The sequence below is a fragment of the Podarcis tiliguerta genome (genome assembly GCF_965153285.1).
Source record: "Podarcis tiliguerta genome assembly, chromosome: 8".
NCBI lineage: Eukaryota > Metazoa > Chordata > Lepidosauria > Squamata > Lacertidae > Podarcis > Podarcis tiliguerta.
This window is the reverse complement of record NC_139541.1, coordinates 68,174,050-68,197,764: the sequence shown is the minus strand read 5'-3', so window position 1 is coordinate 68,197,764 and position 23,715 is coordinate 68,174,050. Positions and strand designations below refer to the sequence as shown.

Below are 23,715 nucleotides of genomic sequence, written 5' to 3'. Positions count from 1 at the left end.
GTGATAACATGTGGTCAGTTTAGACTCCTGTCCCACACTCCTCTTGTCTCTAAGGATTTAGCAGAAACAGCTTGTTCAGTGACCATTCAGGTTTTTAGAAACCAGCACCAATGAGTTAATTCCTTTGGGAAAGTTCAAAGAGGCAAACAGGGGCCTGGAGGTAACATTTTAGAAAAGAGGAGTTTGGAATTGGCACGTTTCAGCCCCTCTCCTTAGTGGTTTCTCTGGCCTGCGTTTGGAAACCTTATGTCAGCTGTTCCTCTGATCAGTTTCCACTTGGCCATGGCATGTAACCAGCTGTTTGCTTTGATCCAGCCAAGAGAGCATTCCACGCCCGCTGACCTTCCATAGCCTCTGCAATGACAGCTGTGTAGCACTGCTTTCTGATTAGTGCTTTAAGACACTCTCTCGGGAGCACAACCCGGGTGAGCAACAGCCAAAAAGTGGACTTCAGCGAACAGCTTCCCATGGTGTGGACTTGAGTAGATGGTGTGGTTAGATAACTTTTCCCATGGTGATCCCCTCGAACACTGAGACCCATCTCAATACGATGCTGCTGACATTGCAATCGCATTGGGCCCGACAGGAGCCTTCTTGCTTTCTGCCCTCAGCCTGCTACAACAGGAAAATGGTCACAGGTAGGGACCATGTGTGGCAAATGAGAAAATACTGGTTATCTGATCATATATGTCTTTGTTCTAAGCTATGAGGCCAAGAGCAGCAACTGAGGGAGACTAGAAGGAAGCTGGAGGACTATTATGCACTGAGGAAAGTCTCTGTAGATGGGAGAGGGAGGTTGTTGTCTCCTTTTGGTGTTTAATGGGCTTAGGTGAAATCTGAAAATACCCTGGGGAAGAAGGCCAAGAAATCTAGGGTTTGGGCATCTTTGAAAAATATGTTGAATAGCTTTGCTTGGGACACAAGGTGTGGTTTTTCTTCAGTGCTTCAAGAATGAGACTCTGGGAAGGAGTAGGTCTTCGGGACTACATGAGCTATGTGACTGAGTTAGGATAACTTTTTAATTGTGAATACATACGCAAACACATATAAGGAGCATGCTTATAGCTACCACCTTTGTATGGATGATGCCTGAGTTTCATATGCAGTTTTGGCACCCTTTGAATCATTGTATCTTGATGGTTGTAGAGCTCTGTAGGGAACTAGCTGTTATCTTTGTGGATTAGGGAATTGCATGTTTTACTAAAAGGGAAGTGGAGATGTACTTTAAATTAATCTGTGACCCTTTCTTTTATAAATGAAAATGCCTTAAAAGAGAAGCAGAGCCACAGGCAAAGAGCAAAATTATATCTCTTGGCTTTGAAACTTAAATGAAAAATCTAAGACCAAATCTTCATATATGTCAACCTGAGTCTGCATGTAGAAAATAGAATGTGCCCTGGACTCTGTGTTGGAATTTTTACTTTCACATATAGGCTCTTACCAGTGGTTTTAGGAACTCCAGATTTAATGTTGATAATAAATTATGCAAGTGTCTGCATGAGATTTCATATGATTTTCAAGGAGTGTTTGAGGGGAGGTTGGTCAAGTATTGGAGAAATGAAAGATGAGAGGGGATGGGGAAAGGGGAATGAGGACCAGTGGCTTTTGGCGGGTAAGAGAAGAGGGAATATGAGCCATGGGAGCTGAGCAAGGCAGAGCACAATTCTAGAGGGTTCATTAGGCACTGCCTGGATACTTCTAAGCTTTGCTCCTCAGCTATAACAGCTGAAAAAGCTGCTCTTAAGCATTGGAAACTGAACTGCTCAGAATACCAAATTCCACACTATGCCTGACAAATTCAGGCATATTGGAATGGTACATAGCCCTCTTTATTAATAAAGACATCAATCCTGGGGAAATGGGGGTTGTCAACCCTTTAGGCCCATGGGCACATTGGCATACTGGAGAAACTGTTGTGGGCACCACACACACCCTGCAACCAAGCACCCCCTGCAACCTGTTCTATTGGCTACAATGGAAAGATTCTTTCAAGTCTGATATCAGTGGGCAGCGGGGGCGGACCCTGTGGACACTAGGAAAGGCAAGCACATGCGTGCCCACAAGCACCATATTAGGAACCCCTGATTTAAAGATAGATGTTGTAGCTCTTCATTGTGAGAAGAGGCTTAGGAGAAACCCTAGAGTCAGGCTGAGCTGCAAAGGAACTTCCACAACTTGCTTCTGAGTGAAAACTTGCGATGTCACATGCTTATTAAACCCCACATTGTTTTTATTTGTGCCAACCTCCGGTTGAGAAGTGGGTCTGTCTCTTTTTAGGCCCTTCGTTAAATAAATAAGGAATATGATGTCAGTAGCCTTGCACTTCTTTGCCAGAAATTGCACTTAACTAGTCTGTCCATAAAGGGCAGAAGCCCAGCTTTGAAACCCTTCCATTAATTAACTAGCTGTGTTAATAAGCATGCAGCTGCAGCCAGCTTGGTGATAGAGGGGTGCTGTGTTGCCAGGAATTGGATCTAGTGGGACCTCAAGCAAGCACTCTTTCTGCCAAATCGGTACTGAGTTTTGTGCCTCCATGTAGCAGACCTAGGAATAGAAACCATTAGCTCTCTCTGCCTGTGTGCTGCTGTACTTCATTCCAGCCACTCTAACATGTCCTTTCCACAGCTAAGAATAGTACCTAGTAGTTCTGATGGTTGCCGAGGCACCAGCAATAGTAATAAAATTGCATTTTATGTACAAACTGAGCACTGTCTAGGCCAGCAATACCTATATTTCTAAAAGGGCAAATTTCCCCCTGGTGGAGAGCAGCCAGAAGCACAAGTAAGAGGAAAGCTATGTAACTCGAAACACAAACTTTGTAGGTGTTAAAGATACATATTTTTGAATGGTTCCACAGTGTTGTAGGGGTCATGCTTCAGACTCAGGTTTTGTTGGCGGTCTCCTATCTTGCTAGTGTGCTATGATGCAGAGAACCAGTGTGGTCCGGTAGCTAAAGTGCTAGGTTGGATGTGGGAGTCCCTGTTCAAATCCCTGTCCAGCTATGGTTTCTACACTGGACATATCACTATAGTCCGCCATCCTGCGTCACAGGATTTGGAAAAATATAAACACGCAATTTGTTTTGAGCTCGTGTTGCTCTGGTAGGATATAAGTGAAGTAAACTGAAGTTGTCAATTGTTAGTCCCAATTAGGCCACTATATAAGCCTAAATATTTGGCAGCATAATCTGTAAGACCTGGGCTGGTTCTTCTAGCCTGACTACTATTCATCTTCATTCACTTTATAATATGTGCTATATGAATCTAGGTGCTAGCTCCAACTTCCATGGGTAAATTAAAACTGACTGCCTAGTAAAATGGAAATAGCGATAGCGATCTGTCAGATGGCTTTAAAGAGTGTTTAGACAAATTATCAATGCCTACTAGCCATGATGGAGATAGTATGACTTTACCAGTTGCTGGGGATCACAAGTAGGGCTGGGCGATATCTGGTTTTCAATATCACAATACATCATCAACTAAACATCACAATATCTTGATATATCACAATATATATTCACGGCAGCGGAGGGCTTTGTAGGCATCCCCATGGCTGTGGAGGGCCTCCTCAAGCATCCCCACAGAGATGGAGGGCCTCGCCGCGCCTTTCCTTGGTGGCGGAGGGTGCGCTGTGCTTCCCTGTGGCGGCAAAGAGCTTTGCCGCACCTTCCCATGGCGGTTACGGCTTTAAAATGTAAGGAAGTAGTAGATTTAATAAAAATATTAAATAAACTTCCATATAGTATATTTAATATACAGTGGTGCCCCGCAAGACGAAATTAATTCGTTCCGCGAGTCTCTTCGTTTACCGGTTTTTTCATCTTGCGAAGCAACCCGATTAGCGCTATTAGCGGTTTAGCGGCTATTAGCGGCTATTAAAGGCTTAAGGGATTAGCGGATTAGCTGCTAAAAGGCTATTAGCGGTTTAGCGGCTTAGAAAAAGGGGGTGGGGAGCAAAAAAAAATCTCAAGACTCGCAAGACATTTTCGTCTTGCGAAGCAAGCCCATAGGGAAATTCGTCCTGCGAAGCGCATTGAAAAACGGAAAACCCTTTCGTCTAGCGGGTTTTCCGTCTTGCGAGGCATTCGTCTTGCGGGGCACCACTGTATTTTCAACTAATTTAAGAATAGTTCACGTGATTTTCTAGTCAAGTTGCATCTGCTTCCCCACTCAGAGGTCTAAGTGGAATCTATGCATGCACCGATCCTGGGGAGATTCATGCACAAGGTGGTTACAAACTGCTATCTGTATACAGTTAACTCGCAATTTGTGCACATTTAACTTGTACACATTCAGATTTAGAAAATTAAAAAGGGGATGGAAAGAGGGCAATTGTCCGGGGGGGAAAGGCTTTGGCAATCCCACCCACCGTTGAACCCACTGACTATACAGTATTTTGGCTTTACATGCCATCCCTGAAACGTAACCCCTGCATAAGCTGAGCGTTGCCTGTATTGCTTTGAGTTGTTAGGTAAAATCAGTGAATAACAGCATATAATACTGTAAAGGTACAACTTCATTGACGCCTTGCCAGTAGAAGTAGAATATAAATTTAAATGATAACATTAGCAACACGACTAATTGCCCACTGCATGTGGTGACTACATGCTGCATTAATGTGTGAACCAGCCCCTATGTTTTGACTGCTGAGTAATGCAACATATGATTTGCTTGTGCTGCTTGAGGATGTTTACATAAAGAAATTGTAAGGCCATAGTGTACTTGTTTAGCAACAAATTATATTACCATGAGTCCCAGAAAATAGTTTAAGAGCATCTGATGTGGCAGCACTGCTTCGGCTACTTAAGATTTTCATTTGTATTAATCATCATCATCATCATAACAATAATTTTATTATTTATTTGCCACCCATTTGACTGGGTTGCCCCAGCCACTCTGTGCGGCTCCCAATAAAATATTAAAAACACAATGCACAAGTGAAACGTATGGTGAAAGGTTGAGTATTTGTGGAGGGAGGGCCTATATATGGTACTGGTCCTTAATCCTTCTTTGTGGAAGGATAGACTGTGCTTTGGTGAGCTGAAGACAATAGTGTCCCTAAATACAGTGCTTGGCTTTTCCCTCACTGAGGTGAATTACAGCCATGTGTCAGTAACAGAGCACATGCTTTGCATGAATAGGGTTCTGAGTTCAAATCCTGCTTGCAGGCTGGGAAAACTGGCCTGTCAGTCACCAATCATTGGTGACCAGAGGTAGTGGGCCCATTTAGAATTTTGAGAAAACTATATGGGCACCAGTCACAAAATTGCTGCAATAAGGGCATGGCATAACACAAAATTAGAGAGAATCCAGTCATTGTTGCTTCCCTCCCACCTACTGAACAACCTCATGCTACCTGCAGGAAGTCAGCAGTGTTTTGCTGGCCCTGGTTGTTGACATACAATCTTGACATTTTGCACATACAGACTGATGATGTTGCTATCTAATAAGAACAGAGAGCATTCCCCAGTACCAAAAAATATATATACAAGATGGCCACACTACACTAATTCTCTAACACACATACAGAAGGATGCACATCCATCCTTCTCTCGCTCTCTTAAACACATATTCCAACTACAGTGGTACCTCGGGTTAAGTACTTAATTCGTTCCGGAGGTCCGTTCTTAACCTGAAACTGTTCTTAACCTGAAGCACCACTTTAGCTAATGGGGCCTCCTGCTGTCGCCGCACCGCCGGAGAACGATTTCTGTTCTCATCCTAAAGCAAAGTTCTTAACCTGAGGTACTATTTCTGGGTACTATTTCTAGCGGAGTCTGAAGCGTATGTAACCCAAGGTACCACTGTATACACAACCACACCTACATCTCTACCTTTCTTTGCCCAAGTGCATCTGTTTCACAGACCACATAAACTCAGAGACTATACATTCGCACACACCTCACCCACTTCTTTCTCCCATAATCACAGCACATACAGCTGTCACACACACACACACACACACACACACACACACACACACACAAACACACACATACTCCCCTTACATATGCCTCTGTCTCTGTGTCTCCTCAGTGCAGGATCGTCAAGCCCAGAATGCTCAGTGGTTTAGACCACAGCACCACCCACATCTCCGTGCATGTCTACCTCTCCCACAGACTACCTCCTCTCTCCCTCCCTCTCACACACATACAGTGGTACCTCGGGTTATATATGCTTCAGGTTACATATGCTTCAGGTTACAGACTCTGCTAACCCAGAAATAGTACCTCGTGTTAAGAACTTTGCTTCAGGATGAGAACAGAAATCGTGCGGTGGCAGCAGGAGGCCCCATTAGCTAAAGTGGTGCTTCAGGTTAAGAACAGTTTCAGGTTAAGAACAGACCTCCGGAACGAATTAAGTACTTAACCCGAAGTACCACTGTACATTTTTCCTCTTTCTCTGCCCAAGTGAACCTCTGTCAGTCAAGCATCCACAGATAACCTCTTCATGGGGTGAAGCAAGTGCCTGCCGCCAGCTCTACATCACTGGCAGGCAACAAACCAGACACTCAGGGAACAGGAAAATGATTCCTGCCACCACCAAAAAACCACAAATATAATGCAAGAGGACTTGCCCTTCCAGCTCCAGCAACTGCTCTACACTGTTCTGCCATCCCCTCTTCCCCCAAAATCCAAAAAATATTGAGGGTGTGCAACCTTGGGCCTCGGGACTCCAGAAAAAGCCTTCATGGGTGCTGGGTTGACAGTACCCCAGAGTAGACAATACTGAACTGGAAGATTCAGTGATCTTGGATAGCTCAGTTGGTAGAGCATGAGACTCTTAATCTCAGGGTTGTGGGTTTGAGCCCCACGTTGGGCAAAATATTCCTGCATTGCAGGTGGTTGGACTAAATGATTCCCATGGTCCCTTCCAACTCTACAATTAGATTCTGTTCTGTTCTATGATTCTAGATTTGTTCAGGGGGAATTCAAGAGCTGCATTGAGGTGAGGCCTAAATTATTCCCTGCTCCAGGCACTGGGTTCTGCCTTTCTCAAATGTGCTCCAGTTTTCCCCCCTTGCTCCATGGAATTCCATGGGAGCCACTGAGAATAAAGTTCTGACATCTTAGATTGTAAAATCTATACAATGTGTGTCCGGAAGGGCAAGGTGTGTGCACATGGAAGGAGGGTCTGTGTTGCAGTGGCACCTCAGGCCCTGTTAATGTGTGGCTCTGGGAATTGGCTTTTTAATTATGTAGGTGGTTTTTTCTTTGTAATAGAATTGGCTTGGAAGAAATAAGGAAATAGAAAAAGAAGAATACAATTGAATAAAAATTAAACATACTGGAGGGGGGGGTACAGATCTGGGTTGTTGCATTCACAATCCCTCAGAGTAATTTAACGGTTTTTATTACATACGTAAATAATATTAGAAATGCTTTTTAAAAATAATAGTAGGCTTGGCTATTATTGAATTCTTAGCAAGGCTATGTGTGTTCTGGGATAACAGAGAACATGACTCTGGCTGCAAAATTCAACACTGTGAGAACGTCAGATTTTGTTTTGTTTTTAAAGCAAAAGTAGACCTTATATAGGTTATCACATCATAGAATATTTATTTTATTTATTTGTTGTAAGCAAACAGTATACACCATCATGTTTATGTAGTAATATTAGAACTTCAGTTAGCAGATCGTTTTTCCTGGAGGTTCACTTTGATAAGAAAGTTGTCTGTGGTAGGCCATCCCTTAAAAGTGGTTTGCCAGTAAGCTCCTGTTCCTACTGTTGCTTTTCATCCAGATCCCTCTCTTGGATTTGGGACTAAAAATTAGTAGGGGAAACATAACATACCTCAAAGGGCCAGATTTGGCCAAGGGGACCACATCAGTTGATCCTTATCTTACAAGGAGATGAAAATTGGATACAGGTTGTACAAAATACCGTATTGGCCTGAATATAAGCCACACCTTTAAAATTGGAGGGGGGGAAAGAAAAAATACCCGAATATAAGCCGCTCCATTCCTGGCTGCATGGGGGGTGGAGGAGGCGCACTGCGTTGCCAGCGGCCTTTCCCCTACCTTGCTGTCTCCCATCCCGGCCTTGGGAGAGAGGGCGGGGGGCAAGCACCGCTTTGCCGCGCTCCTGGCTGCATACCATAAGGTCACGAATAGAAGCCACACTTTAACTTTTCATGGTCGGAATTTGGGGAAGAAGTGACGCTTATAATCAGGCTAATACAGTAATATAAATTTTAATGTAAAGAATGTATTCTAATAGATATATGGGTGTGTATATCGGGGCAGAAGTGTCTGCAAAATGGAAATGTATGTCCTGGGCACCAGTAGCATAAAAGACAGTTTTGTATCTTTTGATTGTTTGTTTGTTTGTTTAGAGTATTTATAAACCATTCTTCACCAGATGGTGCCACGGTAGAAAATACCATATATATTAAAATGATAATTAACAGTATTTCAAAACTAAAACAGATAATAAAACAGACATTTAAAAAACAGACATTAAAAAAATATACATGGCAACAGTAACGGAATTAAACTGAATTATTCCAAAAGGGGGTGTAAATCTGTTTAGTAACCTGCAGTAAGAAAAGTTGACATGTTCATAGCATCACCAATGGAGAATTGCTGTTTTGGGGGGAGGAGAAGCAAACTCCAGATAGAGATCATGTTAGAAACAGCACAGATATTGACTCCCAGTGGGCGCTGAGGGAATCCCTCTCTTTAACTTCATTCAAAAGAGAGATCTGTAACTTTGAGGTGTGGCTGCATAATAAGATACAGTACAGTGACCACATTCTGCCCAGCTTTCCTTCAGTTCTGACAATCCCTATGATTTTGCTGGAGCCTCTGACCGTGTCTGACATGCAAACACCTCTGCCTGTTTTTCTGTAGTTACCTCTCCTCTGCACAGTTCAAGCTGTAGCCTCTCCTCTTGCCTCTTTCCCTTCCCAAAAGGCCATTAATGGTAAAGGTGCACATGCACTCAGGTAAGCGTCCTTGATTACAAAACATGGAACACAATACCTAGACCTTAAAGCATTCAGGAATACATTTCATGATTCTGCCCTTCCTCCCATAGACTCAGGGTTGTGTACATGGTCCTGCTTCTCCCATTTTATTTTGTTAACGTCCCTGTGAGATAAGACAGCTAAAAGAGCTGGAGCTCACCCAGTGAGTTTCAAGGCTGGAGAGTGTTTTGAACCCAGGTCCAAGTACAACACCCTAGCCACACTATGCCATACTGAGGGAGCAGTTGAATCTAGGAGTCCTTCATATGTGCCTTCTCCCTTCCTATTTGCATAGTCTTGATCCCAGTGCTAACAGTTGATGGCTTCCTTATACTCTTCTCTCAGCTTTCATTCACTTAAAGCTGCTATGCAGTCAGTCTGGGAAAGATAACAAGAGGCCTGTCATCCCCCACCCCACCCCCAAGCTGTGGTAGCTTGAGGTTGCAGAATTTAGTGGACCCTTGCTTAGTATAATGAAGGTATAATGTAATCAAAACAAATAAAGAAGGCTGGGAAATGCTTACATTAAGCACCAGCCCTTATGCCTGAACTCTGTTTTGTGGTTTTCGGTATTGCAAATATAAATTTGCTTAATAATACCATGAAATGCAAACACCTTTTAGACTGTCTTTTCTAATACATTTGTGTCACTGTTTCAGTTCACTGGATGAAGCTCTCTATCCTGGGTTGTTTCAGGAAATTGGATCTACTGCCCCCCTCCCATTAAAAAGCTAAGAATAGAACCTGGGTTCTTGACCATATCCTCACCCCTACTGTAATCAAGATACCTGACTCTCTTCTTAAATTGGAATGCTTTTTGTGGTGAAAGCAGGGAGCTATTTCTGGGAAGTGCAGGCATGTGTGGTGATTAAAAAAAAAACCCCTCACCAAACTATTTTTGTGCCCTCTAGGTGGCAGCAGCACTCCACAATGCCAGCTGCCGCCCTGCAGCCAGGTTGCCTCTCTGGGCCGCTCTCTTCCTACTGAGACAATCATGTCGAGCCAGCACAGCCATGCTCCCTTCTCCAGCATCCAGCCCATGGCTGAGCATCAGCAGGTAATTTCCTGGAAATTCAGCCTTTTCGGGGGCTCCCCCTGAATCAGCTGTCTCCTCTTCAGACTGTATGCTTGTAAATACACACAGCAGCTCAGCTCCTTTCCCACTCTTCAACCTGTGGTCATTCCAAGTAAAATCTACATGAGGCTGATACAGGTGTGAATCTCTGTTTTTATTTAGCTCACATCATAGAGACAATGGCTATTAGGTTTGAGGCTCTAAGTTCAGTATCTAGTCAAGGCATGCAGAGGGGAGTCATTGTGGGATGAAGCAAACCCCTAATGCAATTGCCACTGGAATCAGCCATTATGTGTGGTGAGAGCCACTTAACCTGGACTGATAGCAACCTCTTTCCTACACCGTGGGGGAAATTAGATGTGGGCTGCAGACTGAATCTACTAAGTTTAAAAGGTTAGTAATCTCAGCACGACCCCTGCACTCACTCACTCACTCACTCACTCACTCTGTCTCCTGCAAACCTTCTACCTCCAAGTACATAAAAGACATAAAAAAAAACAGGGTTTTTAGTGGAATAGAATGAAGCCCTTGTCAATCGCTGCTTCCTGCTGGCGGCTGGAACACATGCTATTAGCCCCATCATGAAACTATTTCAAGCCCATGACCTTTAGGGACTTATCTACCCCCCCTCCTTTTCTCCCACAGATCATGCCAGACCTGGCCATCCTGCAGAGAAGAATCCCGCTCACTTTTCGGGACTCTGCCACAGCCCCACTGCGCAAGCTGTCTGTCGACCTTATCAAAACTTACAAACATATCAATGAGGTAAGAGGACCTTCTCTGTGGTGACAGCTTTGACCAGTTCCTTAAAGCATTGGGAATAGTGATGATTTAAACATCTTTGCACTTCTTCTTCCCTCTGTGCGGCATGTTGATGGCACCCTTCCTTAGCTCTTCTGCCCTGCCAGAGAGTTTGGTTCACTTCCCCATACTGCTATGGGGAGGTGCAATTCCTCATCTTAAAAGAAAGGTTCCTTGTACTCTGTGCACTGACCCTACGTTTTGCTGCCAGGTCTATTATGCTAAGAAGAAACGCCGAGCCCTGCAGGTGGCACCCGAGGATACAAGCACCAAAAAGGAACGGAAAGTGCACAACGAGGGCTACGATGACGACAACTATGATTACATTGTTCGCAACGGGGAGCGCTGGCTGGAACGCTATGAAATAGACTCGCTCATTGGCAAGGGATCCTTTGGACAGGTCAGAGGGCAGCCAGGAGAGAGACTTCTTCTGTATCCACATCTGTAACTACATAGCAAGTTGCAGCCTGTGCTCTGGTGGTCATTGCTCTAGGTTCTCCTTCCCCAGCAAATGTGCCTTTGGCAAGATCAAAAGGGAGCATGCCCCGCAGTCACTGGAACACACAGCCTGTAATCTTGCCAAAGGGAAAAGGCTGTAGTTCATTGGTAGAGCAGAAGCTTAGTTTGCAGAAGGCCACAGGTTCAGTCTCTAGCATATCCAGGCAGGGCTGGAAAAGATACCTAACTGAAACCTTGGAGATCCTCTGCTAGTCAGTACAGACGAGAGATAACCAACATGGTATCTTCCAGGTGTTACTGAACGACAGCTCCCATCATCCATGACCATTGGCTGCACTGGCTGGGACTACAATGAGAGTCCAACAACATCTGGACATCATCACTTTGGTTGTCCTTGATAGAGAAAGTATAAGCCAGATGGCTCATTAGTGTTGTTTGGTATAAGGCAGCTTGTTGGGTTCTGACCTGCTTTTAAGTAACTGGGGTTGACGTTTCATTCCCATCCTAAGCAAAGTTTTGCACGTGTACATCGCCCTGGCCTCTTTCTGAGGAAGAGCAATAAATAAATAAGATGACCACTATGTGTGTGGATGCTTGAATGTTCCCCCTGCCCAGCGGTACTTTTGATTTGGTGGTTCTCCCCAAAGTCATTACTTCTTGGCACCACTGCGATAACATTATATTGATGTGTCTTTTTCTCCCTGCTAGGTGGTGAAGGCCTATGACCAACAGGCTCAGGAGTGGGTGGCCATAAAGATAATCAAGAACAAGAAGGCATTTTTGAGCCAGGCTCAGATTGAATTGCGATTGCTGGAACTGATGAACCAGCATGACACAGAGATGAAATACTACATTGGTGAGAGTTTGCAGAGATATGTTTTTGGAATTAGTTGAGAAGTGTGAGTGGGTCAGGGAGAGCACTACTGGTGAGATGCACATTAAATGAAGTCTCCAGTGCTTCATTTAGATTGGTGGCAACTTGTGGAAGGCTCTGCATAAGTGAGTGACTGATTAAAGGAAGGTCTGGATAGTGTTTGAGAGACTGGTTAGGGCATGAGTTGAAGTCGGTGGGGGTTCAGGTCATTGGGAGAGATTGGTTCATCATTTTGCTTGCAGATGTGGTGCACTCAGTGACCTGTGTTCCAAGACTGTGGGAAATGTTCATGTGGGATGCCTGGAGGTCATAATTATATGTCAGTGAGGTTCACAAGTGCTGGCTGCGGGGTGTTGTCAAAGCATCAGTTGGGAGCTGCAGTATTCTAGCAATGCCACCACCACACTTTCTCTCTCCACCCCACCTGCAGTGCACTTGAAGCGGCATTTCATGTTCCGGAGCCATTTGTGCCTGGTGTTTGAGTTGCTGTCCTACAACCTCTACGACTTGCTCCGTAACACCAACTTCCGTGGCGTCTCTCTTAACCTCACACGCAAGTTTGCCCAGCAGCTGTGCACTGCATTACTCTTCCTGGCAACACCTGAGCTCAGCATCATCCACTGTGACCTTAAGCCTGAGAACATCCTCCTCTGCAACCCCAAGCGCAGTGCCATCAAGATTGTGGACTTTGGCAGCTCCTGCCAGCTGGGCCAGCGGGTGAGTGACCCCTTGCTGTGACCTCTCCAACTGCAGCCCCTCTCCCAGTGCCTGGCCTCCTAGTGGTCGATATCAGAAGTTTGTAATTGTCAGCTTGAACAGCTTTCCTCATTTTCTTAGGACTTCTTCAGCTTGGTCTTGGCTAGATGAGGGCCTTAGAAGGCACTGGACTACCTTATTTGTCTTGGCCAACATTTGAAGCAAAGGGACTGAAAGAAGACAGACCCACCTGTTGTGACCTTCCAGTCCCCAGAGTGCAGCAGCTGATCCTATCTTTCCTTTTCTTCCTTGTAGATCTACCAGTATATCCAGAGCCGATTTTACCGCTCACCTGAAGTGCTACTGGGCATGCCTTATGACCTGGCAATTGACATGTGGTCCTTAGGTTGCATCCTAGTGGAGATGCACACAGGAGAGCCCCTCTTCAGTGGCGCCAATGAGGTAGGTGGAAAGAGGACGATCCAGGGGAGGGGAGGGGAGATTGTCTCCTGGGTATTATGCTCCAAAGGACTTGGTGTAGCAGCTAGCTTTTAGCAAGGGCAGCTGTTGAACTTGCTGGGCAGAACCACCTAATCGAGACAAAGAATGCAGCAGCAACTTGGCTTGGCTGGCAGGAGGAGTTGAAGTGTGTGGAGCTGCATGAATAGGTCCTTGGTTCAAGGAGACAAATGAATGGATTTAGAAGGCCGTCAAAGAAACAAGGAGTGGGTTTGGAAAGCCAGGAAGAGCCATGTGGGGCTGGGAACTATCACCTTTTGTTCCTGATTCTGTGCCTTTCCCTTGCAGGCAGATCAGATGAGCCGGATTGTGGAGGTGTTGGGACTGCCACCCCCTCACATGTTGGAGCAGGCTCCCAAAGCTCGGAAGTACTTTGAAAAGCTGCCTGAGGGGGGCTGGGTCCTCCGGCGGGGCAAAGATGGCAGGAAGGTAATGCTTAGCACAGCTGTCCTATCTTCAGCCCTTTCCCCCTCTGCATTCCCTTTAAAATGAGCCTGAGACAACAGATGTTTTTAAGATTATCTGCACAGCACAAGGTTTTGAATTGTCAGTTTTGCTATTCACATTTTGTGTTTTAGTGGGGGTGGGACATGTTGTGGTAAGCTTTTTAGTTGTGCCACAAAATATTTCCAATGACCTTTGAACTGTATCTTGTTTTGGGACTGTGGTTTTGTATCCAGCATTTTCGGTTACTTCTATGGCAAGGAGGTAGAAAATAATTTCCATTGACTAAATCAACCTAAAGGCACAGGCTCTGCCCTCAAACCTCCAGGCTAAGAGACTAGAAACCTCAAGGGAAGAGGGGGAATGATTTTGAGAATGCAGGTGGGAAGACATGAGTTTTTAATAGGCCTTGGAACAGATGAGTTCTCTGTGAGGGCAGAAGCAGGCTCCCCCACAGTTGTTGCCCTTGTTTTCATGGGTGATTTGAAATAGATGGGGCAAATATCTTGCAAGTGTGTTAAGATAACTATCCTTTAACATGAATGGTGCATGTGACAGAAACGCATGGCACTCCTGGGCAGGAACAAGAAGCCCTGTGGTCCTTGCTTTTTGCAGAGAGTTAAGTCAACTCCTTTCTCCAAATCTTTAGTAAATATTGACAGTGATTTTTCTCTAATTAAACATGTCAACTTCACCATCAACAAGGGCATTGTTTCTGATGGAGTTCCTTAGGTTTAGGAGTATAAAATAGCCTTGCCCTGTGTTGTGATAAAATGAATTCTTTTCTACTTTCCAAATACAAACTTGGCATGACTGATAATGTTTCTGGCTTTACTGAGTACAGTAGCACAACACCCCACCTGGCTGATACAGACCGTTCTCTATCTTGCTGTAAGTAAAGTCTGCCTAACTGTACCATCCCTTGGTGTCTTTCAGGACTACAAGGTTCCAGGGACACGGCGGCTGCACGAAGTGCTGGGGGTGGAGAGTGGAGGCCCAGGCGGGCGCCGTGCAGGGGAGCAGGGCCATTCGCCTTCGGACTACCTGAAGTTCAAGGATTTGGTGCTGCGCATGCTGGACTATGAACCCCGTAGCCGCATCACCCCCTTCTACGCCCTGCAGCACAACTTCTTCAAGAAAACAGCCGACGAGGGCACCAACACAAGCGCCAGCACCTCACCCAGCCTGGGCACGGAGCACAGCCACTCCACCAGCACCACCAGTTCTGTGTCTAGTTCTGGTACGTCCATCTCTCCCTCCGCCTCCTTTCCACTGCCAGCTCTATCCTCAGTCATCTCCATTGCGTGATCTGATACTCTTCCACCTCTCCCCATAGGAGGGTGTCGGTCTAGCTGTTCCTAGCATCTCCTGCTCTGTGCCCAAATGTTACCTTGGCCCCTGTTCTGCGCCTCTGACACTGTGTACGTTTTTCCTTTCCTATCAGGCGGCTCCAGTGGTTCTTCCAACGACAACCGCGGTTACCGTTACAGCAATCGTTACTACGGCAGCATGGGCACCGTGCATGCAGACTGCGAGATGCAGAGTCCTCAAGTACGTTGCCTGTCAGGCTCCGGCCTGGTTTGGCTCCCCATGCTCTTTCTGTCGCCCCAGTCCTTAACATGCTCAACCCCTCCATTTTCATCTTTAACTAACCGTTTCCCTCTTTTTTGTTGTTGTGGTTGCAGGCGCCCCCTCAGCAGCAGATGCGTCTCTGGGCCAGCGGCGACAACGAGAGTATTCCTCACATCTTACCTCACAAGCCCACGCCCAGCCAGGCCATGCCATGTTTCCCCCCGAGCGGGCACCCTCCGTACCAGCGCCCTCCACTCCCACTCTCTCCCCCGCTTCCCGAGGCCATGGAGGTTTCTCTGGGCCCTCGCCATCTGGACTGCAACCCCCCCGGGCTGGGCTCTTCCTCCTTGCACTTGGGCACCTCGGCCTTCCGGACTAGGACTGCTGGCGGCTCGCGCCCTGAGGGACTTGGCCTCAACTATCCTCTCCGCGGGCGTGGGCACCGAGACACTGACGAGACTGCACTGATGGGTGTCTGCGTGCCCCAGGGCACGGCTGCCAGCTCCTGATGATGGACTGGCCCGGCAGGCTAGGAGCCAGTGCCCAGCGAGAGCACTCCCTTGTTGCACCAGAGCCTGGACGGGCCAGGACTGACTGTAGGGCAGGGAACCAGTGCCCAGAGAGCACTTCTCCATAGGTGAGAGTCTGAGTGGGCCAGGACTTGCGGTGGGATGGGTCAGGTTGCCTGGCTGTGGCCAGTCTAGAGACCAGGTCCTGTTGCTACCTAGGACCTTGCTGCAACTGGTAAGCATTGTTGGGGGGGGGAGGGGAGGGGGGAGGGGGGAATAGGACAGGGGGAAGCATGTGGAGCCAGCATCCTACCGCCCTTGCAGCCTGGATGCCGCCTTCCCCCTTTCGGTCAGTGCTTTCTCTGACTTGTGTGGTCTTTCCTGGCCACAGCCCCTCTTGAATCATTCAGCGGCATGTGGCCTGCCAGCCATTCCCTTCCTTGGTGCAAGAGATTTCAACATTCTGTGCTTGGATGGACAGTCAGACTTCTGTGCACTGCGTGGACTGATGGGCTTGGTGGCCTATGTGGTCCCATGGGAATTGCTGCTAAAAAATTTTTCCCCTGCTTGGAAATAAAGGGTTGCCCCAACCAGCGAATGTTTATGCTGACTCGTGTGCAGCCATCTTGGACCTGCCTCTTGTTGTGTGTACATGATGGAAAGTGCGGGGGGGAGTGCTTAGATCCGTGCTCTGGCATCATTGAAGTATACTAGTGCAGGGCACAATTAGGAAGGTGGCAAAGGAGGGAGAGGGCTGCTGAGCTGGGTTGTGCACTTGTACCTCTGCCTTACTTGAGCTCATGCACCTGCACAGGATTCAGTCGTCTGAGCTCAGGCTTAAGATTCTTTTTTTTTTTCACGAGTAGGAAATGTGGAAGCTTAGCAAAGAAAGAGGGATGCCACCAATATTATTTTTCCTAATAACAGGGAGTTGGCCCTTAACACACCCACACCATAAAATGCTGCTGTAGTATAAATAGCAAGTGTGCTGTTAGATTGGCAAGAAATTGAAGCAACAAGGCCAGAGGTGACCCAAAGAGCCTGTTTCCCTATTCCAGTGGCTTCTTGTTGCTCACTAGGCACTTAGTTCTGCTGTGTTGCACAGCCAGGCAGATCAGGGCTTGTACCTGACCAGACTTGGAGGTGCTTGTGTTAGCACTGTCCTTTTCCAGTTTTGGCAGGCTGCCGTCCCTCTCAGCTGGATGAGATTTGGCTGGGCCTTACACATGAAGGGGCCCTCTCAGAAAAAGAGCATTTCAGTCACAGAGCATTTCATTGTAATTACCATACAGTCAACACAAGGGCAAGCGTAATCTTGCTCCTTTGGGCTTTTGAACAAGATGTTAGTTTTGTCCATTGTTCTCTGAAAGCAGGGCACATGGTTCCAGACTCAGCTGCTACTGGCAAAATGTGATGCTTCAATGGAAGTGCAGAGTGGTTGGATGTTGCCTCTGTCAGTTTTTTAGACCAAGAATTTGTTCCAGGGATATGTGCTATGTCCTCAGCACTCAGGCCCATGTCTACAGTATCATGGTATTAGATACTGGGAATCAGCATCCTAAAGATCTCAGCCTTTTGTTATGTTTCTTGGTTGTAAAGATGGGTTTGAAAGGCATGGGGGCAATTCCAAGTTCTGAAACCAGAAGATGACTTGGAAAGGCCTTCCAGTGGCCTGGTGTTCAAATTATCTGTTGCACTCCATGCCCTCTTCCTTCTGCCCCAAGAAGCAGTTGTTTGGGACACAGCATGTTTGCATAATTTATGCAGATTATGCAGTGCAGGCTTTTTTGTTATTTAGAACAAAATGTGCACAGTTTTGCGCCCAATGCTACCAACTGAAAGAAGGGAGGCCGGTTGAGAGGCTTGGGCCCAGCTAGGCTAGGCAGTGTCGGCTGTAGAAGAGCTAATGAAGAAAGATGGCTGCGTGCATGAGCAAACTCCACTGCAGATGGGAAATCAAATTAGACATTTGGTGGCGCTTGTGGAAAGAAGAACTTGCTGCTTGAACACAAAATAACCTCAACCAAGGCCATCCAATAGCTCGTAAGTACCACAAAGTTGAAGTTCTGCAGGTTTTGGGTGCTGGTCCTAGCCTTTATTCTGAATAGAATAAATGAGTCTGTTACACTTGAACAAACAAGCTCTTGCAGACAGTTGTTCAACTTGGGAATGTATTCCATTAATTATCTGCTCCCACTTAAATGATAAATGCTTAAAAGTCATCATCAGAGGGTTCTGTATTCTTGGCTCCCTGCCAGGCCAGCTGCCTCTTTACCCCTGCCCCGCCCACACTGCACACTGCCGTTCATGCCTTTTAATAGTGAATTCACAGTTAAAATGAAGGTAGATAGCTGTATCACCTGAAACTTGTCTCCTTTACAAAGTACATGCCCAAACTGGGAAGAATAACTGAGCCTACTACAAAGAGTAGTGGCTGTTGTTCTTTCTGCTGTCACACCTGGGTTCTGTACCTCCAAGGAACCTTGCTCAGGAAAGGTTTCAAGCTAGGCTAGAGTTCTGGTAGAAGTGCATATCAAGGTCATGCTCTCATATTGTTGCTCAGTTCTCTACTGACTTGTCACATTGGTTTCCTCAAAGGTAGGCATAAGGAACCCATGGCCCTCCGTGTGATGTTGAGACCCCTAGCTCCACCAATGGTCAAGGGTGAAAGGCAGTATAAATTACAACATCTGGAGGGTCACAGGTTCCCCGTCCCTGCTGAACAGCAGTGGTGAGGAAACTTTTTGGGGCAGTAGGCCAATCTTTACTTTCCCGCGGGCTAACTTTTACGGGGACAAAGTTGGCCTGCTTTGTGCAGTTTCCAGTGGGAATCAGCTGCTACACCTAAGCAGTATTGAACTCCCTGTGCATCAGCTAATGCACAAGTGTATGTGTTTCGGTGTGTTTTCTGCTACCAATGTCTCTATTCAGCCTCACACCTGATGTCATGTATGGCGGCAGGTGAGCAAAACAGTCTTGTGGTCTGACTGAGAAGGCCTGGTGGGCCAGAGTTTCCCTACACCTGGGCTAGAGTATATTCTCTGGCATAAATTACCAGATTACCACCTGCTTTTATTCTTTTCTTTTTCTCTCTCTTCCACAGTAAACTCCACTCTGGGCACAGTTCTTTCTGTTTTTAAAAATGCTTGATTTGAGACTAAAAGCTCCTGTTAAATCTTATAGCCTGTTAAGTCTTGTATGCAGGTTGTAATTGTGCACATGCAAAAGAGAAGACAAAAAAAACTCTAGTATTCAGTTTAACATCAATCATTTTTAGAATCCCAGTTTTTTCCTTCTCCAAAAGGAGGTCTCTAGCTTGTGTGACTGCAGAGATGATCAAGCCCAAGTTTAATTTAAATTAACAGACTAATGTCAGTTTTGATTCCCATGTCCCATTGGCTATAATGGGGAATTAGGGTTTTTAAGGATTGGGGGCTTAAAAGAACAGGGTAGGGTAGTGTTTTTAGAACTTCTATCTCTGTCTTTAGTGGGGCTTGGGGATACTGTACAAAGGTTCACAAATATAGTCACGGCATCACCCACAATTTTAATTCTGGCAGGCAACATGGAAAGCCTTCATTGTATGTCACCACTATTATTTTTTAAAATGCATCTCACAATAAATTGAGGCAGAGCAATCTTTTCAAAATGGCAGGAGGGCTTGGTCTCAGATGATGCCACAGTTCAGTTGGTAACAAACTGCACAGCTAAAATTCATGGATCCCTGCCTCTGCAGCCTTTTGTACCTCTTTGTAAATTAAGAAATTATTGGAAATGACCAAATGCATAACATTTATACAGGAGAGAATAAGGGGTAGTATCGAGGTACACAACTGTACCTCGGTACTAACCCTTTGTTTTCAATTAATGTGATGGGCATTTTAGAGTGTATGTGTTTGATTTGAGCTACTATTCTAAGCTCTATTAGTTTGGAAAAGCCCAGAAGTCCTAAATGAAAACACCAATCATATACAATGTGAAATAGAATGCCACATGTCAGACTCTGCTCTCATTTCATCAGAGTTGCTCACAAATATTAAACAGATTGGGGGTGGGGCGGGGAATGATGTGATAGTTTAGTTACACTCACGTTATTCAGTGGAGAGTCTAAAATTGTATCACCTCACCCTGCGCCCAAATTGTCCTAACAAGTAGTTTCCTGCACATACCCTGGCCCAGCTTTTAGGCTGTATGTAGCAGCCTCCCTCAAAGGAAAATAGGGTAATAAGACCTGTCACTTCAAATACCTATTACCCCTGAAATGCACTCACCTGTTTCCTTTGGACAAATTATGCAAACAAAGCTATTGTTTTCATGTCCTGCTTGGGCGGGTGGGAGCAGAATGCTGGACTATTCATGTAGTATGGGGTTCATACTACTCATTCAGCATGCAGCTTTATTCCTTCATATTTATATCCCACACTCTAGGAAGGCAGAATGAATCTGGTTGATAATAATAATTTTAAAAATCTCTGCAGTCATGACAACCTCCCCCAGTCCGCAATGTGGGTAGCATAACAGCAAAGCTATGGGAGAGATGTCCAAGCTTAGTTCATGTAATGGAACCACACGAATCAGCAGACGTTGAAGGAGCTTGGCTAAGAAGGCTATTCTATAAATGTCTGTTCCACAATGTCGGGGAACCTGTAGCCCTCCAGATGCTGTAGAGGACACCAGCTCTTTGCAGTCTCAGCATCCATGGTCAATGGGAGTTGTGTCCAACATCAGTTGGTGGGCCCACCGCTTCTCCATCTCTGTCGTACAGTGGTTACATGTTAACCTGGCTTGCAGCAATAGTGAACCATTTCACTATTCGTGAGCAAGAGAACAGATGGCTTTCAAGAAGTAGAACAGGAAGGTGGACAGCACAGCTGCTGCTGAAATTTGGGACACTTTTGTGTTACTCCTGTTCTACCAGCACATTGCCAAAGGTAGACCGTGGAAGCCTCAACTTACTCAGTCTCTCATTCAGAAACTAGCGTGTAGGCCCTGGGCATTGCCAGAAAACAGATTGAAACTGCCAGTCTTAACACACATCTTTACAATGCAGATTTTTATTCAAATCAGTGATGTGTCCAAAATGTTTGGGGTATTGGAGCCCTTTGCTCATGGGAAAAGTGGGAGGCCTTGGGGCCAGTGGCAAAGCAGATGCCTCTGGAAGGAAACAAGCCTCCCACTGTGTATAGGACACGGCCTGGGAGCCTGGGTTGCATATAACCATTCCATGAATTTATCAGATCTTTTAAAGTCATGTAATAAGCTAGTGGTCACCACATTTTGTGGCAGTAAATTCCATTAAGAAATAATATACAGTACTTTCCATCTGTCTTGAATCTTATGCCACCTTCATCGGGTGATGAGTTACAGTACTGAAAAGGAGAAAAAACTTTTTAACCACTTTCTCCATACCCTACATAATTTTACAACCATCAAAAACAATCATTTCTTCCTTTTTTTTCACCCGCAACCACGGTAGCCTTTCATTTAGAGATAATTTTAGTTGTCCTTGCCGGTACTACTTCCAAATGTACAGTATCATTTTTGAGATAGGACATCTAGAAACAGCGAACAATATTTGCAAGACCTCAGAAAGCTACCTATTCTGAGCCACACAATGGGTCCATTATTATCCAGCATTATTTTAGCAGCAGCAACTAACGTCATTATGCCAAGGGCTTTTTACCACTGGCAGTTTCCTTCTCATTCTCTTACCTAATAATCATTAGCGATGAATTATTTGTTTGTAGTTATATGCCACGATTTTTAGTGAGCTTTCTTCCACAACCCCGAGATCATCTTTGTTAATCAGCACTAGCTAAAATCCCATCAGAGTATATCGAAAGTTAGGAGGTTTTGCCCCCATTATATTGAACCTCGTTTGCAAATTTGGAGATCTTTTTTTTAAACTTCCTAATCCATTTAGGGTTTGATAATCTTGAATAATTTAGTGTTTGGCCATCTCATTTATAAACTACTACAATATATTTTCTCTTTCTTCCTTTCGTTGTGAAACTGTCCCATTTATTCCTGCTCTCTTCTTTCTGTTGTTTAGTCAGTTACCGATCCATTAGAGGTCCTTCTGTGCTGTGACTAACAGTTTATGCAGCAGGCTTTAGTGAGGTATTGCCCAAATGTCCAAAGGCCCAAGTGCCTCCAGGATCATCCCATCCACATTCCTGTTGACAGACTAAAGTTAAAAGATGTGAGACAGAACTTTCCTTTGCAGAAGCCATGCTGATTCTTCTTCAGAAAGGTTTGTAACTTCTATATACTTGATAGAATTTTATTAAGCTTACTAGCTTTTTCATTTCCTGGGTTCACACCTGAACCACTCCCTTTCTATATATATATGGTTACTTTCCAATCCTCTGGTACAGAAACTGATTTTTGGGATAAGTTGCATATCTCTGTTAGAAGATCAGCAGTTTTGCACTTGTTCCTTTAATAACTTTGGAATGGATCTGATTCAGACCCAGCCATCTGATAATAAGCACCAGGGCTTCTATTTGTCACAGCCATTTGTCTCAATTATTCAGATTCCTCCCTCAAAAAGGCCGCTGAGGATCAGGTATCAGCCCAGCATCTTTCACAATGGATACAAATAATTCATTTAGTTACTTTGCAATATCACTGTTCTCTTTTAGGGCACATTTTACTTCCTTTTCATATAAACGATTGCTCTGGAGGTTCAAGCCAGACTTGCACATTTTATCACAACTCCTTCAGCTTATGCATTGGCATGGCTGATTCCACAGTTCTGAGGATTACTTAAGGTACCTTTGGAAAAAGCATGGCTGCAGCCATGTTCATTGCATTGTCTTGATTCCTTCAGATGTTGAAGGGATTTGACTGAACTCTTTAAGAGTTTGGAGATAGCTGTGGAAGAACAACACCTGAGAAACTGCAAAGCAAAATTGTCACCACCTAGTTTAATCAATACAAACTACAGTGGTACCTCAGTTTTCGAACGTCTCCATGGACAAATGTTTTGGAACTTGAACGCCATAAACTGTAAATTCTTTGGTTTTCGAACACGCCACGGATGACGAACAGGAAATGTGGCTTCCGCTGAGTGCAAGACCCTGTCAACTATTGAGTTTCGGTTTTCGAATGTTTCAGAACTTGGAACTGTCTTCCGGAACGGATTACGTTCGAAAACTGAGGTACCACTGTATAGTAAATGGTCAACTCATCTGTCTTCCAAGCTGATGGTGAACACATTTTCAAATCACAAGAGCTAAAAATAAGTTCCAATCCTAATTTCAGCTCTATTGCTATTTGTGGCTGTTACAAATCCCAGTAGGTAGGACCTGCTCTGGAGAGACCAATACTATTACAGAAGGGGTCATCTTGCATATACTAATTCAGTGAACCAGCTGAGCCCACACAGCTGTAAAAGCAGAGATCCTTGAGATCCACTCATCCAAGAAAGGGGGGTGGGGGTGGAAATCCAGCTACAATCCTTTCTGCAGCGCAGGAAGAGGGTGAACAGAAGGGACCTCTTCAGAATAACTGCCTTTGCAAGAGCGAGCAACAAGCTAGCTTGGCATTTTATCACATCTCCTTAGACACTGCTGATAGTCTGCCTATAAGCCCACCATGTCTTCCAGCACAACTCATTGCTACCTGCCTGGGCCATCCCAGCGCTAGTGTGTTGACCTGCCAATCAGCTCTGGCCCTCATACAGCCCCTCTCTTGCCTTCCTGGCGAAGAGCACAACTGGCCCAGGAGAGATGGCTGCTAACAGCTTCCCTCTTAGGCTCTTGCTCCAGAAGAGAAACTGCTACTTGGCCACACGC

The 23,715-nt window shown here is 45.4% G+C and overlaps 1 protein-coding gene across 4 annotated transcripts in view; it reads left to right on the top strand.

Annotated features, from left to right (window-relative positions):
* Positions 1 to 16,518, top strand: part of DYRK1B (dual specificity tyrosine phosphorylation regulated kinase 1B) — a 33,733-nt gene extending 17,215 nt beyond the window's left edge. For 3 of the 4 annotated variants that reach the window (XM_083455233.1, XM_083455232.1, XM_083455230.1), the window contains exons 2-11: positions 9,879 to 10,024; positions 10,688 to 10,807; positions 11,055 to 11,243; positions 12,011 to 12,158; positions 12,607 to 12,893; positions 13,188 to 13,334; positions 13,680 to 13,820; positions 14,772 to 15,075; positions 15,280 to 15,386; positions 15,521 to 16,518. In XM_083455233.1, coding sequence (XP_083311359.1) covers positions 9,962 to 10,024; positions 10,688 to 10,807; positions 11,055 to 11,243; positions 12,011 to 12,158; positions 12,607 to 12,893; positions 13,188 to 13,334; positions 13,680 to 13,820; positions 14,772 to 15,075; positions 15,280 to 15,386; positions 15,521 to 15,916 — 1,902 coding nt within the window. In that variant the 5' untranslated portion in view covers positions 9,879 to 9,961 and the 3' untranslated portion in view covers positions 15,917 to 16,518. Of the gene's footprint in view, positions 1 to 279; positions 639 to 9,878; positions 10,025 to 10,687; positions 10,808 to 11,054; positions 11,244 to 12,010; positions 12,159 to 12,606; positions 12,894 to 13,187; positions 13,335 to 13,679; positions 13,821 to 14,771; positions 15,076 to 15,279; positions 15,387 to 15,520 lie in introns of those variants that run through there. The other variant, XM_083455231.1, reaches the window with a different exon arrangement.
* Positions 16,519 to 23,715: the final 7,197 nt, after the last annotated feature.